The sequence below is a fragment of the Denticeps clupeoides genome, chromosome 4 (genome assembly GCF_900700375.1).
Source record: "Denticeps clupeoides chromosome 4, fDenClu1.1, whole genome shotgun sequence".
Lineage (NCBI taxonomy): Eukaryota > Metazoa > Chordata > Actinopteri > Clupeiformes > Denticipitidae > Denticeps > Denticeps clupeoides.
Window position 1 is genome coordinate 27,262,726 of NC_041710.1, and position 16,819 is coordinate 27,279,544.

Consider the following 16,819-nt stretch of genomic DNA (forward strand, 5'->3'; position numbering starts at 1 on the left):
TACTTCTTCTTTTGTAGATTAGTACAGGATTAACAAAAGGGAAACTATGAAGGCATGTTGTTATATGCCAAACATTGTCATAAGAATAGAATTTGTAGATATTTACTTTTTTGCAGTTCAGAACATAATATGGTTGCCACTAAAAAAGTTGAGTAATTGGCTCATGAATGGACCAACCGGTTGGTGTGGATTTTTACCTTCTGAAATTTCTACTCGTCCCATTCTGTTGTCTGTGAAATGTAGAAACTCGATCCTGGTGTTGGTCAGTGGGGGGTGGGTCTAACTGCTTAATTGGGACCTCATTAATTTCCAGCATCAGGTCATATCTACTTCAGCTAAACAGATCAACACTCTACAGAATGCAGGTGAATGTTAAGCAACTCTTCTGCAACCTGCAGGACTTGGTGAAGCCAAAAAAAAAAGGGTGAACTGATTGTCATTGTGATACACAGCACACGGTGCACACAGTGAAATGTGTCCTCTACATTTAACCCATCACCCTTAGTGAGCATTGGGCAGCCATGACAGGCACCTGGGGAGCAGCGTGTGGGGAAGGTGCTTTGGTCAGTGGCACCTTGGCAGATCGGGATTCAAACAGGCAACCTTCTGATTACAGGGCCACTACCTTAACCGCTAGGCCACCACTGCCCTACTTTCAATATCATGCTTATACTGGAATGCAGTGCCAAAGAAGATGATCCTTTTTTTACCATACTCCTACAAAATATGTTACAGGGTAATATTGAAAGCCATGCCACTTCTGCCTTTGGTTAATATTACAAAAAGTGCTAGATGTTCAAGGGGTGTGGAACCTAAAACAGTGCTTCCAAAAACCTACCCTGTGAACCCTTAACCTCAGGTCATGCCCCTTTAGGACAGAAAGAGGCACCGATTGAATCGTTCTGCAATTGACAACATTTAAACTGCTCAAGAATAAAACTGGATTTTCAGATTCTTTCAGTTATCCAAAATAATATACATTACTTATGAAAGGCATTGTTGTCAGTGCAGAGGAAGAAGAACCGATTATTTATTACAGAGCCATCCTTCTAATAATTTTTTTAATAAAACTGCATTTGGCATAGAAATATAATCTTTCTTGAAATGAGTCCTGCTGCGGAGAAATAACACACAAACATGACAGTGACACCATCAAGTCAAGCCAGTCACAAGGTGTCATGTCTGTAAATATTACTGCAAGGTACGTCATGACATCTTCTGGGTTCTGTCCTAAAGCAGAAGACAGTAACAGCAGGATGCATGGATTCTTTTTTTGGTCCCTATATGATGCAAAGTAATGACATAAAGGCACATTCAACAAAAACTGATCGATGGTGACTGTTCATGATCACTAGGAACTCTTAAACAAAACAATAAACCCTTATCCTTACACGTCTAACCCGGATTATCTGAATACTACACACCGGGGCACGAGAAACACAGCTTCCCATCCCACGATTAAACGTGCAGATCTCCTGATTGTAACACACATACACACGCATACCAAAGTGCCCAACACCAGCCGCCATACACATGGTCTGACATGGGGATGAAGACAACAGGCGTTCTACGCCAGAAACATTCAGCAGGAGTGATGGAGAGTGACTGAGGTAGGCCAAGGATCGTCCAACAGCGAGAGACCTGACGAAAAGGCGGGAGCAAGAGAGGAAGGCATGGCAGGGAGAGCACTGCGCAAAATGTTAACGTTTTATTTACAAAGGTTTGTCTTTGTCATTTTGTCAAACAGAAAAATGTAAAAATGTTGCTACAACCTTGATTTGTGCAACAGGCTGCCAAAGGAAAAATTATGGCTCGCGTGTCACACAGTTGCCATAGCAATAATCTTTACTGGGGTAACCAGGGGATGAAAAAAATGACAAGAAAATAAAAATGATGAACCCAACGACAGAGAGAAGAAAAAAAAAAAAAAAAAAAAAAAAAAAAACTAACAAAATATTAAAAGCACAGACCCAAAACTAGATACCAGTCCCCAGAGTTCTCAAACGGTTTCTTCTTTAAACACACAAAAATTTGACAGAGAAACTGTGAGTGAGCTGCTCATCAGGAAAGGGTCTCATTCGGCTCCACGGGGGCAGCTCCACACACCCCACCTATCCGGTACAGTCCTGCTCCCGTCGGGAGCTCAGCGCTGGGAAGAAACGTGGAGAGGTGGGACAGGCGGTTGGCAGAAAAAACAGGGGAGAGGGAAGGGTTGGTAACTCGAAAGGCTCCTTTGCTCCTAGTCGTCATCCTCATCGTCATCGTCGTCCTCATCATCAGGTTCTCGCTTCCTCTTCTCACCTTTGCCACTTTCTTCTCCTTCTGATGAGGTTAAAAGGTCATACACGCTTTTAATACCCAGACTAATCAGATCTGAAGTGATAGTTCCTTTAGAGAACACTGAATCACCTTCGTCATCGTCATCATCATCTTCATCCTCATCATCTACCTCACCGTCTTGGCCGAAGTCTTCCTCCTTGGAAAAGTAAAAAAAAAAAAAAAGGTCTTTTAGTTCACAGTGGGGTGGGGGAACGGGGACGGAGTGGGGGGGAGAACGGGGACGGAGTGACAAAACCAAAATGTACCTCATCTTCACCACTGACATCGTCATCATCATCTTCTCCTTCTACCTCATCATCCTCTTCCTCATCATCATCTTCCTCATCAAAGTCCTCCTCTCCATCCTCATCTTCATCCTCCTCACCCTCTGCAAAACAGGAATGTTTGCCGCTTTGAGAATGTACACCAACTGAAATAGTCTACACGGGACAGACCCAACAAAAATACCTTCATCATCATCGTCATCCACCCCATCGCCATCCACCTCCCCATCAGAGTCTGAGGCTTCCCGGTCTTCAATATCATAGCCGTCCAGGTAAGTGAGCTGTGGGAGGAGCTTAAATACACTATCCCGGTAGTCGTTGAGATTTGTGACTTCACAGTTGAAGAGGTCAAGACTTTTTAGGTGGTCAAGCTTTTTCTGGGGGGGGGAATAAATAGTCACAAACAAAACATGAGAGCATGCAACACATTCCTCCGGCTTCCAAAGATCCATCTCAGGTCAGCAGATGCAGGTTTAGCAAGAGCCATTACAATACTCGGCACTCGATTCTATATACACGCCTTCTATACACGGCCATAAATATGCTTACCAAGGGTTCTAATGTGCTGATGTCTTTCAGTTTGTTGCCGCTCAGATTTAGATGTGTGAGGTTTGGGAGTTTTTCTGCTAAAACGTCGAGGCCTCCGGAGATTCTGTTGTCACTCAGCTCCAACTGGAACAACATTCACTTAACATGTCACATCACCACAAACACGTTAATGCGCAGCCACATAAACCGATCGGGAAATAACCTTTTTGAGTTTCCCAAGCTTGGGGAGGTTGGAAACTGACATTAAGCCGACATTTATCAAACTGAGAAATTCAAGGTTGACAAACTCCGCTGTGAGGCCTTCGATCTTCCCTTCATTGGAGCGGCAGTTGTCGAGCACAAGTTCCCGTACCTGTCGGCAACAAAAAGTAAAGGGACACGTTTTAAAACCACCAAAATACAACGGAGATCCGTTTCAGGGCAGTAAAAGGCCAGCGTTGCTATATGCACAGGCACGATGTGACTAAACAAATCACTAAACACACGTGGGCCCCAAAATCCGAAGGTGGCTCCTTAAAAGCTGCATCAACAATCGAAATAGACACAGTTCGCATCGGCGTGTGTGTTTAATTGGCTTGAATAAAACTTGCGAGGGCTTTTCATGAGATCAAGAGTGTCCCGTTTGTCTGGGGGGAAAAAGTCCAAAAACTACTATGGGGGGGTAAAAACGCGAAGGGCCCAAAGTAAATTGTGGTGTGTAGTGAGTCTGGGCGCTGCTGTCGCGCAGGGGAGGAACGTCGAGGCAGCAGCCCGCCAGCCGCCATTAGGCGCCTGAGAGAAGGCGCGCCAACCGCGCCGGAAAGACCTCGTTTTTTTTTTTTTTTTTTTTTTACCGCGTCGCTTCTATTTTCTCTATTTATTTATTTTTATTTTTTTTTCCAAACACATACGAGGAAAAAAAAGACGAGGGCGAAGGAGAAGCGTAGACGGTTCGAGCGCGTTTCTCGAGTGGCGGGGAGCGGAAATCGGCGAGACAAAGATGGAGAGATTTCCTTCCCTCCAGCGCGCCGGAGACGACAGAATGGCAACATGGCGACTCGGCACATCCAGTACGCGCAGCTCCCCGCCACGTTTCTGCCGAGTTATCGGCATGGCGCGGGGACCCCCCCCCTCCCTCAAAAAAAAAAAAAAAAAAACGTGGCCGGAGCCTCCGCCGCGGACGTCCGACCCGAGACCGCGCGGCTCCCCTCCCTGCCCGCCCGCGTGTGCTCGGCTCGGTTCCGGCTCCTCGTCGTGCGCCGACCGGAGTTTTTTTTTTTTTTTTTTAAATCATCATTATTATTATTTTCTCTCTGCCGGCCGGACCGGGGGAGCGATGGCGGGAACCGACCACATCCCCCCCCCCACATGGCGCTCCATTTCACCCATCTCAGCACACGCGGCGTGGGCTCTTTCCTTCCTCCTCCATTCCCCCCGGCCGCATTGCGTTTCGGTCCCCTCGCTCGGAAGAATAAACTAAATATGAACGCTTTAAATGGTGCATTTATCGTACGGGCGAACTCGCTCGGCCCTCCGCCCGCATTACATTTTAAACGCCCGAACGTGAAACGCCATCTGTAAACTTTCCCCGCCACAACAACGTCGTGGCGTGACCTGGATTCCCCGAAGCGACGCGCTTTAAACGAAATAAAACTACCACACGGGCCCCTGCGCCGCTGCGGTCCGCGGCAAACATGGCCACCGCGTTCCGGGTGCGAGGCGAACCCGTCCGGGGCTCCGGCGCATCGTGGCGCCGCCGCCGCCGCCGAAAGTTTCTCGGGCAAAATGGAGCGCGGGGGAGCGGGTCGGATCATGTGCGAGTCGCGGACCCGGGGAGGGGGTCGCGGAGGCTGCGAAACGCCGCGGTACGGGCGCGGAGGAAGCGCCACCCGTCTTTTAATTACCTTTTGGTTTTATTTAAACATTTTTTAAAGAAAGTAGGGACTTTGATAGACCGATTTATTTCGAGAGACCCCCCCCCGCCCGCCGCCTCCCCCTCCCTCCAAAAAAAAACGCGGTAATCGTTGGAAAAATAAATGAAACGTCGCCCAAAACAACGAGGACCGCGGGTGGGAGAAAGTATGAAGCCCCCGCGGCCGGCCGGCCGGAAAACTGAGTAAGGTTTCGCCGGGGGAGCCACTCACATCAGATGGGGTCCGGTTTCTGAGCTCCAAGTGGATCCTCCGTTTCATGTCCATCGCCGCCCTGCCGAAAGTTGTGACTTCTTCCCTCCTGGGTTCCTCCGAGGAATTCCGCGCTCAGCCCGACAGGCAGGAGAGATGCCCTTACCGAGGGGGATACGGGACCGCACAGGGAACCGAACCAAACGCCAAGTTACTCGGGGAGAGGAGAAACCATGGAGGGAAACGGGACTGAAACAAATATATACTCAGTAGCGCCGCGCACGGCCAGAGACGCGCACTGCAGTTAAACGGGCAATGCGGTCACACACACACACACACACACACACACACACACACACACACACACAGCGCGCCGTCGTGAAGCAGCTCGCCTCGGCTCCACTTTATTCTCTGAGATTTTACACGGATGAAGTCCTTTCACCGACGTACAGCGGAATGGCACCGAAACGTTCTCAAGACGTTTGCGATACGTTTCGTTTGCGTTGCGCAGCTTTTATCGCTGAATGCGTTCTTTTCGCGTGTGTCTGCCATTCTTTCTGATATTTAATTAGGGCCCTAATACCTGTTGACCACACGCGGTAAACGATGCATGCATGCGTGCGTGTGTGAAATCGACAACACGTTTTCATATTGCAGTCGGCAAAAGCACCACGACCACCGCTGGTAGCTTTGTTTATTCTTTATTTATTTAGTCGTTTTTAACTTCTGAAACTGGTGGAAATGTGTTTGCTCTACTGAACCATTCGGGGGTTCCTACATACTTCATTCACACACATTCACCACTGAAATCTGCCTGTTCGGCTTATAGGCACACGAATCATATTAAAGAGTGAACTTTGAATATGTGCGTCTCAGAATAATTGTTCATTCACACGCTGCTTCCATCTGCTCGGAAGAGAGCGTTCGCTGTACCAGAAGGGGGCGCTGTAGGTGCACTTCCGAACTCGGACCTGCACGCTGTCTCCTGAAACGGGTGTGCTGCCGTGGCCGACCGCACTCCTTTCTTTCTGACTATATTCTGACAGTGTTAAATACAGTATACCAGTAAAGTATTCACAGTGCATCACTTTTTCCACCTTATTACAAAATGCAACTGTTTAGAATTCTACACACAACACCCCATAATGACAACATGAAAAAATGTATTAAAAATTTAAAAAGACAGAGAAAAGCACATGTACATAAGTATTCACAACCTTTGCCACAAAGCTTAAAATTGAGCTCAGATGCATCCTGTTTCCTCTGATCATGCTTGAGATGTTTCTGCATCTTAATTGGAGTCCAGCTGTAGAAAAAAACAGTAGATTGGACCTGATTTGGAAAGGTACACACCATGTATATACGGTCCCACTGTTGACAGTTCGTATCAGAGCACAAACAAAGCATGAAGTCAAAAGAACTGTCTGTAGGTCACCAGGACTCTTCCTAGAGCTGGCTGACTACATAAACTGAGCGATTGGGGGAGAAGGGAGGTGACCAAGAACCTGATGGCTCCAGAGGACATCATTGGGGCAGTGGAGGCCTAGCAGTTAAGGAAGCAGCCCCGTAATCAGAAAGTTGCCGGTTCGAATCCTGATCCACCAAGGTGCCACTGAGGTGCCACTGAGCAAAGCGCCGTCCCCACACACTGCTCCCCGGCACCTGTCATGGCTGCCCACTGCTCAACAAGGGTGATGGTTAAAAGCAGAGGACACAATTCATTGTGTCACAACGACAATCACTTCACTTTCACTTTTTCAGCAGCAGGAACTGGGAGACTAGTCAGGAAAGAGACAATCCTGTCTCTGAGGTCTACAATTTCTTTGACTTCATGCCTGGTTTGGGCTCTGCAGAAACATCTCAAGGATGATCAGAGAAAACAGGATGCATCTGAGCTCAATGTTGAGCAAAGGTTGTGAATACTTTCACAATATTTTACATTTTTTAATACATTTGCCAAAACCTCAAGTTAACTTTTTTCATGTTGTTATTATGTGTAGATATTGTGTAGATAGATTGTGTGTAGAAGTCTGAGGAAGAAAATAAATAAGGCTGTAACATAACAAAATGTGGAAAAAGTGATGCACTGTGACTACTTTCCAGATGCACTGTACATATTGCACTGCTGTGTAGGTAAATGCAGGGGACACATTTTGCCGTGTGCACCATGTGCTCTGCTTGCTGTGCACCACAATGACAGTTTCCCATGTGAACAGCTAGGGGCAGCTGAGAGTAAGAAGTACTTTAGTAAATATATGAATAGAGCAGGGGAGCTCCATGATTTGGGGGGTCGGATGGGGTGATATTGGCTGGGTTTAAGAGTTCGATGTGGTGATGAAGTCCTCTGGTGCCGGACCTCAGGCAGCCAGCGTGTGTGCTGGAGGTCAGTAATTGATTAGATGAAGTGTTTTCACCACGTTCCTGCTAGCCATGCTGTACCACACGCTGGTGTAGATGTGCTCAATAAGACAGGAGGGCTTTGTTCAGCCTCTTCAGGCTCCTGCACCTCACTGACCAGTTATCGCTGGAGCAGAATAGGTCCTCGGAAGTGAGGATGCAGAGGAATTTGAGGCCCATTTATGCAAATGAGGCTTCTTTTTGCCTTACATTGTTTTACATCCTCCAGATATGCTGATTCATTATTGTCAAGTATTAGGTGGACCTTCATCACGTTGTCTACAAACTTGATGATGGAACTGAAGTAAAGGATGCTTTTGGAATATGGGAAAATGTTGTATCCACTGCACTATTACTGACTCCCCTTACACCATATATGTTCATATATTTCACTGACAGCATTAATATATCACCAATTTGTAAAGAAAAGCCTTTTGAAGTGTCATATCCCAAGCAGTGATGTGTTTATGGTGTACAGTTCCTTACGTTAATGCTACTGCCATAACAAGCCAGCGAGTGGGACTGAGGGGATGGCAGCTCAGACCTGTGAACGTGACTGTCCTGAACTGTTTTGTTGCACGGGTTAAAGTGCAATAAAATGTTCAAATCGTTCAAAAAAATCGCTCCACCCACTTTTCTGGTGTTAGAAGGCGGGTATCAATGTGCTGCAGGAAGATTGAGGACACACCCAGAAGAGGAGCAGCTCCCTGTTTCAGTGATAAGATGGCCATGTCTGGGAGGAGTGGGCAGAGACGAGGCTGTTGGTTGCAAGCTTCTGTTTGAGGCGTTCGGTCTAATTCATTTATTTGATTTGGTTCCTGTCTTATGGTGGAAAAGTTTATCGTTTTATTTAGTTTTTACACTAAAGTCAAAGGAGAAACCTGACTGCTGTGGCACATTACATTGATTTCCTTACTGCAACCCCAAACTGAGGTTTCATTCTTCATCAGTCTTTGTGCAGATTTTGTGCTCAGAATAATGCTGCTCAACAAAATGGCTATTTATATTTCTCAAAATGCCCTTTTAATGGCACTGAATCACTGTACTTCTGCTTTGGAAGTATGTGCTTGACATAATTAATAGAGATTAGCCAGGACATTAAATAATTGCTCTTAAGATCTTGCATGGTGCTTTTTAACCACAGTGGACTTGCTTGCTAGTTCTTATTCCAGATTAAAACTTCTCATGGCGAAGTTTGTGAAGGTCATGTGTTCACCAGTCTGGACCGAAACTACATGCAGGGCTCTTCAAAAGTGACATTGCACCCTGCGTTCACGCATGCCCCCCTTTATGCCAAGTCCTCCACCTTTACAAATAAGATAAGAGCGTAGCTGCAGAGTTCTCCTGGCACTATGGTAATGTTTAACCAGATTATTCTCAGCGGCTGCAAGAATTGCGAATAGAAAGATTTTTTTAATCCCTGTACCTACATTTGCTTTTTCTTCTCATTAAGTTCAAATCATCCGTTACGGGCAAAATGGAAGACACGGCAGAAAAAGAGAAGCCTTTAGATGACACTAACAAGCCTGATGATCAAGGTAAGACCAGTGAACTTTGACTGCAAAATGACATATTTCACTGCCTCCTAACCAAGGCAACATCGAGGACTACAGAGTTTATTCACTCATGTTTCAGCACGCTATAATACTTTGCAAATATTGCAGCGCTGAGTACAGATGAAGCAGTAAAATGAGAACTGTGAAAAATATATGAACTATTTTAAACCTGACTGCAATTTTCAATTCTACTTCCTCTAAGAATGATGGTGTAATCTATAGCAGTTTATTAGAATACATTAATGCTTTGTGCAGATTTTTTTATTCTAGAAAGTCTGTTTCAATCTTTCAAATCATGCTTAAACATTTGCATAGTATTGCATAATGCAATGTTAATATGACTCTCTTTTTTAACAATATTGTAAACATGCTCATTTTCATCTCACTATTTTTAATGGATATATAATTAAAGGAGGAGACAAAGTTTAGCGCAGTTCATAAATGAGGTGTTAATGGCTTGATGAATTTGCCTGTTTTCTTTAAACACAAGGTGGTATCCATCGCCGCCTGAGGGACAGAGAAGTGCTGAGGAAGAGGAAGGCTGAGGCGGAGGAGAAGGCAACTAACCAGTGGGTTTATGGGTAAATTTAGTGGTGTATCGTGTTGTCTGTGTTTCTGCCCCAAACTAACATTAAATGCAATGTTTGATGTGATGCTTGATGCTGTTTGTGTATCAGAGCAGTCAGGTCACATTAATCCAGTTTTACTCTTGAAATGAACATTAAATAACACATTGTGATCCGTATTTAACACTGTGTCAGGCTTCTGTGTGTACGCTTCTAAACTATTATACACAAGAAAACAAAGTAAGAGCATCATTAAAAGCAGCCAGGTCTTGACGTTCTAGGGCCGAGAGCAGGAGGAAGAGGGGACGACAAGACATAAAGACCAGCACAGGCAAGAAAGGAAGGCCCAGAAAAAGTACAGTGACTCTGGAAGCCCAGATACCACAGGAGGAGGGCGGCCATGAGCTCCTTACAGAAGTGCCTTCATTCTCTGTGGCTGAAGTGTTGCCACAACCCTCTGTCCCTGAGGGGGTCTCCAAGCCTGCTGAGACCCAGCTGATTTCAGCTTCTTTCCCAATTCCCGTTGCCATTCCAGCTCCAGTTCCACAGCTGGTCTCAGACCCAACCCAGATACTGTCTCCAGTGGTGTGCCTGAGTAGTGGGCCTCCAGAAGATGTCCTGGTTGAAGATTTGGGGCCTGACGAGGAGGAGGATATTCCAGGGCCTCACGGGAATTTGGTCATTGATCAAGGTAATCATACAAATGTCTTGTCTCAGTGACACCTCTGGCCGTATTGAGAATTAGAGCTCCAGTGAAGGTACTAACAAGTGAATTTTTGCAGGTACAGAGGAAGATCTGTCTTCAAATATGACAAACATCCCTGAACCAAATAAGGTTTTCACCTACCCAGTATTTACCTCTCCACCACCTCAACAAGAATACCTGCCTGGAAATTTCATTTAAGGACTGGGTCAAATTTTCCCTGGTCTCAGTTTATATTGTGCCTAGATTTGCTCTAAAATGGGGCAAATTTATTTTTATATTGTGCTGTTCTCAATTATTTAGGAGCAAAAAACTGACAGATTGCTTAAACTTAACAGTAAATGTTTATTTATTCATTTGCTCATATTTGTCCAAATGTATTGTCAGTGGGTGGTGGTAAAATTCCAGAGAATAATTGTGTAAAAAATTAGCCAATAAATATTTTTACTTAACGGTGGCTTTTATCCTGTTTTTTTTCCAAAGGTAAAACATTAGCATATTTGCAATTTAACGTTTGCACTCACAGAAACTGTTGGTGTGTGCGCAACACTGCCCTCTGCTGTTTAATAGCGTAGATCTGTTCTATAATTTGGTTGTGATTTATACTTTTTCAAATATGTACATGATTTATATATTACTCAACATAACCCGAATATAGGGCCAGTGATTGGATACCTTTGCAATATATCGTTAAATTAAATAATATTTTTTAATAAGCCACGCAGCAGTTGTTGGCAGCTGTCTTCTAACTTGAACCAAAGATCTTCTCCGGACAAGAACGACAGCTCTTAATTTACTGCCTTGTTGAGTCACGTGGGTAGACTATGCGGTTCCTTGCTTGAACCAAAGATGGCTTACAGACAAGAACGATCACTCCATTTACTTCCGCGTTGAATCACGCGGGGAAACAGAGCGATTACGAGCTTATTCCACAAGAAAAGGAAGCGAACAAAGCACTTTTAAACAGGAATCGTGTAACCTGCATATCGATGTGACGGTTGGAATCATAAAGAAAATCTGAAAGGTACTGATATGCAGACACTACTGTTAGAAATGGCGCGAAAACCGAAACTGGGTGATGGCGTCATTGATATTAGCATCATGCTAACAGCACTGCGATAAGTGTGCAACACGTAACAACAATGAAACACACATTCACTCAAACAGACCTTTAATTTTATCGTGATATATAACATTCATCAAATTCCAATAACACGTGTCTAGTTTAAATGAAATTCGGGTAATGTCTTAAGGCTTTCAGCCCTTTCATTCTCACTATTTCGAAAACAACAGTGTGCTGGAAGCCGGGGAAACGACTGTAATCAGCTCGTGTTAGGTACTGGTATTTAAAGCTAAGGCTGACTTCTTCCTGATTTTTAGAGCGGTTCATTTATATCGAATATTGGATTTCGGACTCAAATTCAGCAACATGTCCGCACGGTGCAGCTGTGGCGGCGACACGGCCAAGAAACTTTGTCACCAAATATCAGTCATGCGAAAAGAGCTGAAGAATCTCAGGTACGCCAACTAGCTCGGTGCGCGCCCGGCGACAAGGTCGCGCGTTGCTGATCTTTTTGTCGCTCTCGCAGGCAGCTGGCTGTCGGGTCCACTCGCCTGCACACGAAGCACATGGGGTCTCTACAGGCCCTTCTGTCCGGCACGGACCAGGGCGCACTGCAGGCGGGAGCCTGCCAGCATACTGCCGTCGATGCCGAGCATGTGTCGTTGGAGGAGGGTACAGGACAAACGCTTGACTGGATTTGCTGATAACATTGCACACAATGGGTACTTTATTAGGAAAACGAAGGGTTGTAGCGTGGGAGACGATCGGCCTTCTGACCACGTGATCTCTGTGACACCTACACCAATATCACAATACCCCATCAGTGCCACTGCTAGTCCCTTAACTAATGTAATTATTATTTGACCGAAACTGATTAAGTTAACGAACAGGCTGGCAATTAAGCGCTCATCACGTGTTCTGACTGACACATCATATCTTCCATAGGCTGTATCCAGACAGTCCCCATTGGCTTCATCAGCTCCTGCTTTGCTGTGAAAAACGGCACCCCGAGGCAGCCAACAATATGCAGTGTGTCCCGCGCGACCCTGCAAATTCAGCAGTCTGTGTTCAACAACCCAGACCACTCTCTGGCGGGCCTTGAACACTATTCTCACGTATGGTAAGACCGTTCCACAATCTACAATCGTTCTACATCTAGTTTATTAGAAGTAATGTTTGTTTTGTCTCTCTTCAAAGGATCATCTTTGTCTTTCACAAGAATGCCCACCTGAGCTACAAGGCCAAGGTGAAGCCTCCCCGGCTGAATGGCCTGAGGGTGGGGGTGTACTCCACCCGCAGTCCCCACAGGCCCAACGCTCTGGGGCTGACATTAGCCAAGTTGGAACGGGTTGTCGGTAAATGAAAGACAACGAACATTTTGTAAAGAGGCAAATGCACATATTGCCATGACAGGAATAAGCAGGCGTAGGTGAGGGATCGTTCACTTTGACGTGTAATCTTTAGGCTACTGTAGTTTCATAGTTTAACGTGAAGAAATTTGGAGCAGTGATCAGTGACCCACACTAGCAGTGTGTTGCATAGCAGCCCACCAAGACCTTGTTGGGCGAATAAACCTACTTTATTATTGGCTGAGAAATACTGTAAGAAGGTTGCCGGTTCGAATCCCACGTACCCACACGCTGCTCCCCGGGCGCCTGTCATGGCTGCCCACTGCTCACCAAGTGTGATGGTTAAAAGCAGAGGACACGTTTGTGTCACCGTTTCACAATGACTTTCACTTTAAAGCTCTGCACAGTGTAGTGAGCATGAATGTATAATTCTGCACTATGCTTCTATGAGTGGCTAATGAATGCAGTTTGTGTAGTTTGACCAGGGTTCCTACGCTCATTAAAAACCTGGAAAAGAGAATTTTCCAGGCCTTGAAAAGTTTGGAATATAAAATAAACATATAAAGTTGTGGAAAAGTTATTGAAACCTGATGTAGGACATGAATGTAAAACATGAAGTACATCGGTCCCGTAAGACTGCACGAGAAATGTTTTTCTACGTTTAAACTACGTTTAAAACTAGCTCAGGTGGCTTTATGTGGTGAGGCTTGTCACGTGGTACCGCATGCATTGCTTCCATATTCCAGAAATTTCTTAGCCACTTGTCTCCTTTTAAAAGTCGCGTAAATTACAGCTGATGATCTGATGCACAAACTTTATTGGTCCATTCTACTCGGGCTCGGCGAATTTGGAGGAAGAAACACTGTGTCTTGTCTTTTTTTTGTTTTTCACCTTCAGAGAGCATGTGGCCATGAAATTTTGTCTTCGAGTAATTGAAAATTTTGTAAAAATCCGTGAGAGCCCTGATCGACACATGGAAACTCCTGTTTACAGGGGATACACTCCACTTGTCGGGGGTTGACATGATTGCAGGAACCCCGGTCCTTGATATAAAGCCGTACATCCCAGACTACGACTCTCCTCACGCAAGAAGACCGACTGACCTGAGTGAGAGTGACGTGGCTTCGGGTGGAGGAGACGATAAAAGGTCTGGCTGTGAGACATCCTGCTCTTCTTGTCCAGACTGCGGTGATCGCTCGGAACCGGACTCTGATGGCGAATGTCCCCAGCCAGGCGCACGAGTGACACGTTCCGGAAAGAAACCTGGTATGGCCTCCAGGCCTTTTAGGAGCGTCTTGTCCGAGGTGAAGGAGTACCTCCGGCAGGGCGAACTGAGCGGTGTCACCACTGGCGAAGGTACGTCTGGTGCCGGGAACGAGCAGACCACGGACGTGGTTCCCGAGGAGGGAGACGGTGCCAGGCTGTGCTACGGTGAAGATGCCTACAGCACCATCGCCTCCTGGATCCGACGGCCCCCGGCCAGCAGCCTGGAGGTGCGCTTCACTCCCTCTGCAGAGAGGGAGCTGAGGGAGTTCGTACCTGCTGGCAGTCCAGGTACCTTCTCGGACCTTCTCCCGCTTACACTGACAGTACTAATATTCTCATGGGATGGTTAAAATGGAGACATATGAATTGTTATTTGGTTTCTTTGTTCATGTTGCTCCCCTTGCCAGGGAATCATTAACAACGAATCAGGATTGTTCCTTAATTCCTCTTCTGTCTGTCTGCGTCTCGGTCCCAGTGCACGGCAAACCTCGTTTCAAGTTTCTGAAAGACGGCGACGAAGCCGCCGCCGCCATCCTCGCCGTCCTCTCGGCGGACCCGCGCTCGGCGTACAGGCGCGCCCGCTGCCGCGACCGCCTCTTCTTCTTCACCATGGACACCGCTGACATCACTTGTTGGTTTGGAGAGGGCTTTGCAGAAGTTCTGCGCGTGCAGCCAGTGAAGACCAGTTAACCGTTTAACTCGCCCATGATAAGAACAGGATCGGGTTAAATCAACACTAAGAATGGTTTGTGTAGGATTGGTTTCCTTGACCTGCTAGACTGTTTAAGGCCATTCAGATGTTATCAAATGTTACTTAATCGATGAGTTATGGAAGCACAGTTCAGATATGTCATTTACCACTTGGACGTGTTTGAAGCAATAAAAACTGGCCTGAAGCTTGTGCTCTGTTTCGTGTTCTGCGTTGTTAAGGCGTGGTCCGTTCCCATCAGAATGAAGTGTTCGTGGTTGCTCTCAGCAGCCAGATGATGTGCAGTAGATCATGTTAATAGCCTAACCGTTCCTCCAACCGGCGGTAAGAGTTTTTCCGGTCCGTTACATCACTATTGAAGCTGTGGTTTATAGTTGCTGTTACTCATTTTCTCTTTATGCTTCTTGACATGGACTAGAACAACTTGTCAACTTCTTATTGCTGGGACTCCACCCTGAAAGCACTGCAAAGAGTTATTACTGTGACCACTCCCTTATCCAAGAGCAGCGGCGAATCCCTCGTTCTGATTGGTGGAGCTGTTTGGGAGTTGGAGAGAGAGTTGACACGTTAAGGCCGCTCTCAGTCCATCAGAAGTACTAAGAAGTCAAGTGAAAGACTTTGAAAGCTTGAACGAGGTTTTCAGCAGCTAGTCATGATCCTTCATCACGCTATTCTAAAGGCCGACTTCGCCTCGGCCAGGAGGCTTATCGAGATGGGGGCAGGAGTGAATGAACGTGACCATGACGGACGCACTCCGCTGATGATCTGCAGCCTTCATAACGGGGAGGCCTGGGCTCTGGGCGTCGCCCGGATGCTGTTGGCCCACGGAGGGAAGGTAGGACTGAGAGACGTGCGTGGCCGCTCCGCTCTTACTTACGCGGTCCTCTATGGACGCCAAGCCCTCGTCCAGCTCCTGCTTCAAGCTCTGGACTTCAACCCGGGCGAACCAGACAACGCCGGTCGAAATGCTCTGTGGCACGCCTCTCACGTTGGTAACCGTGACATCCATGACCTGCTCTTCTCCGTCTTTGTGAAATATGACTGTGGCAAAGGACCCAAAAATGTTCCTTTCGTCCCAGCGGGGGAACGGCTACAACAGTCATGCTTCAGCGGCAGCAAGTCAAGGTCAAAGCCTGTTAAGAGCCAGGAGTCACCATCATTAGACGTTCTTCCGTATAAGACCCTGCCATCAAATCTGTGGGAGAAGAGACAGGCAGCCTACAGACCCCTGGCCAGCTGGGAAGACCTCTCATCCAGAACTTTCAGTGAGAAAGCAGCAGCCGACATGAAGGTGGAGGAGGCTTTATGTGCTGTAGCTCCGTCCAAAGCGAAGCTGGGCTGGCGGCTGACAATGAAGAATCTGACAGAAAAGCTGCAGGTTCAGCTCAGCCCCTCATATCGGCCTCAGGCAAAACCACGTCCCCCACCTCCGCGGGCCTGCCGCCGCCGGCTGTCCGGGCGCGGTGCAGACTCCTCTCTGCAGGCCAAGCCGCGTCAGCGTAGGCCGAGGGGCAGGAAAATGTCTTTGGGTTCTATTGATGACGGTGTGCGCAGGGAAGTTCAGGAATCTCCACGTCGGTGCAGCATTGCTGCGATCCCCATGATTCGTCCGGCACCAGGCACACATCCCAGTGTTACAATCTATGAGGGCTTCAGGCTGGGCGAAAAAGGGAAAGCTTCCTCAAATCGCTTGGAAAAGCTGAAGACCAGGAATGAAGCAAGATGCAATGGAAAATAATTTAATTGTATATGCACACAGACTAATATTGAATTTAATTATGGTGTTTTATATGTATCCACTGATATAAAACTTTTGAATAATAATCTGTGAAAATAGGATACATTGAAAAAATAAAATACTGCAAACATCCTTTCGTCTGAATTCACTGTTCTTATAAAATAATCAAAATAAAAACTGCTTGTGCCGTCTCCTCACGTCCACGATGCATTTCTCCC

General features: G+C 46.5%; 3 protein-coding genes across 6 annotated transcripts; 2 read left to right on the forward strand and 1 right to left on the reverse strand.

The window, feature by feature from the left end:
* Positions 1-1,932: 1,932 nt before the first annotated feature.
* Positions 1,933-5,522, reverse strand: anp32b (acidic (leucine-rich) nuclear phosphoprotein 32 family, member B). 2 transcript variants are annotated; one of them, XM_028976070.1, is made up of 7 exons: positions 4,789-4,911; positions 3,355-3,504; positions 3,153-3,275; positions 2,788-2,980; positions 2,586-2,707; positions 2,410-2,476; positions 1,933-2,322 (listed from the first exon to the last, which is right to left on the reverse strand). In XM_028976070.1, exons 1-7 carry the CDS (start codon positions 4,825-4,827, stop codon positions 2,240-2,242), a joined length of 777 nt encoding a protein of 258 aa, XP_028831903.1. In that variant the 5' UTR covers positions 4,828-4,911; the 3' UTR covers positions 1,933-2,239. The 2 variants fall into 2 exon arrangements, with proteins under 2 accessions (XP_028831903.1, XP_028831901.1); XM_028976068.1 differs by lacking the exon at positions 4,789-4,911 and adding an exon at positions 5,276-5,522 and having other exon boundaries at positions 1,934-2,322.
* A 2,075-nt stretch (positions 5,523-7,597) lies between these two features.
* On the forward strand, positions 7,598-10,928 carry hemgn (hemogen). The gene is made up of 5 exons (XM_028977535.1): positions 7,598-7,637; positions 9,105-9,189; positions 9,698-9,788; positions 10,055-10,464; positions 10,556-10,928. Exons 2-5 carry the CDS (start codon positions 9,129-9,131, stop codon positions 10,675-10,677), a joined length of 684 nt encoding a protein of 227 aa, XP_028833368.1. The 5' UTR covers positions 7,598-7,637; positions 9,105-9,128; the 3' UTR covers positions 10,678-10,928.
* Positions 10,929-11,294: 366 nt separating this feature from the next.
* On the forward strand, positions 11,295-16,733 carry trmo (tRNA methyltransferase O). 3 transcript variants are annotated; one of them, XM_028977531.1, is made up of 7 exons: positions 11,301-11,500; positions 11,857-11,994; positions 12,066-12,211; positions 12,485-12,659; positions 12,737-12,894; positions 13,882-14,442; positions 14,630-16,733. In XM_028977531.1, the coding sequence occupies exons 2-7, from the start codon at positions 11,906-11,908 to the stop codon at positions 14,842-14,844; spliced, it is 1,344 nt and encodes a 447-aa protein (XP_028833364.1). In that variant the 5' UTR covers positions 11,301-11,500; positions 11,857-11,905; the 3' UTR covers positions 14,845-16,733. The 3 variants fall into 3 exon arrangements, with proteins under 3 accessions (XP_028833365.1, XP_028833364.1, XP_028833367.1); XM_028977532.1 differs by lacking the exon at positions 11,857-11,994 and having other exon boundaries at positions 11,295-11,500; XM_028977534.1 differs by lacking the exons at positions 11,301-11,500; positions 11,857-11,994 and having other exon boundaries at positions 12,072-12,261.
* Positions 16,734-16,819: the final 86 nt, after the last annotated feature.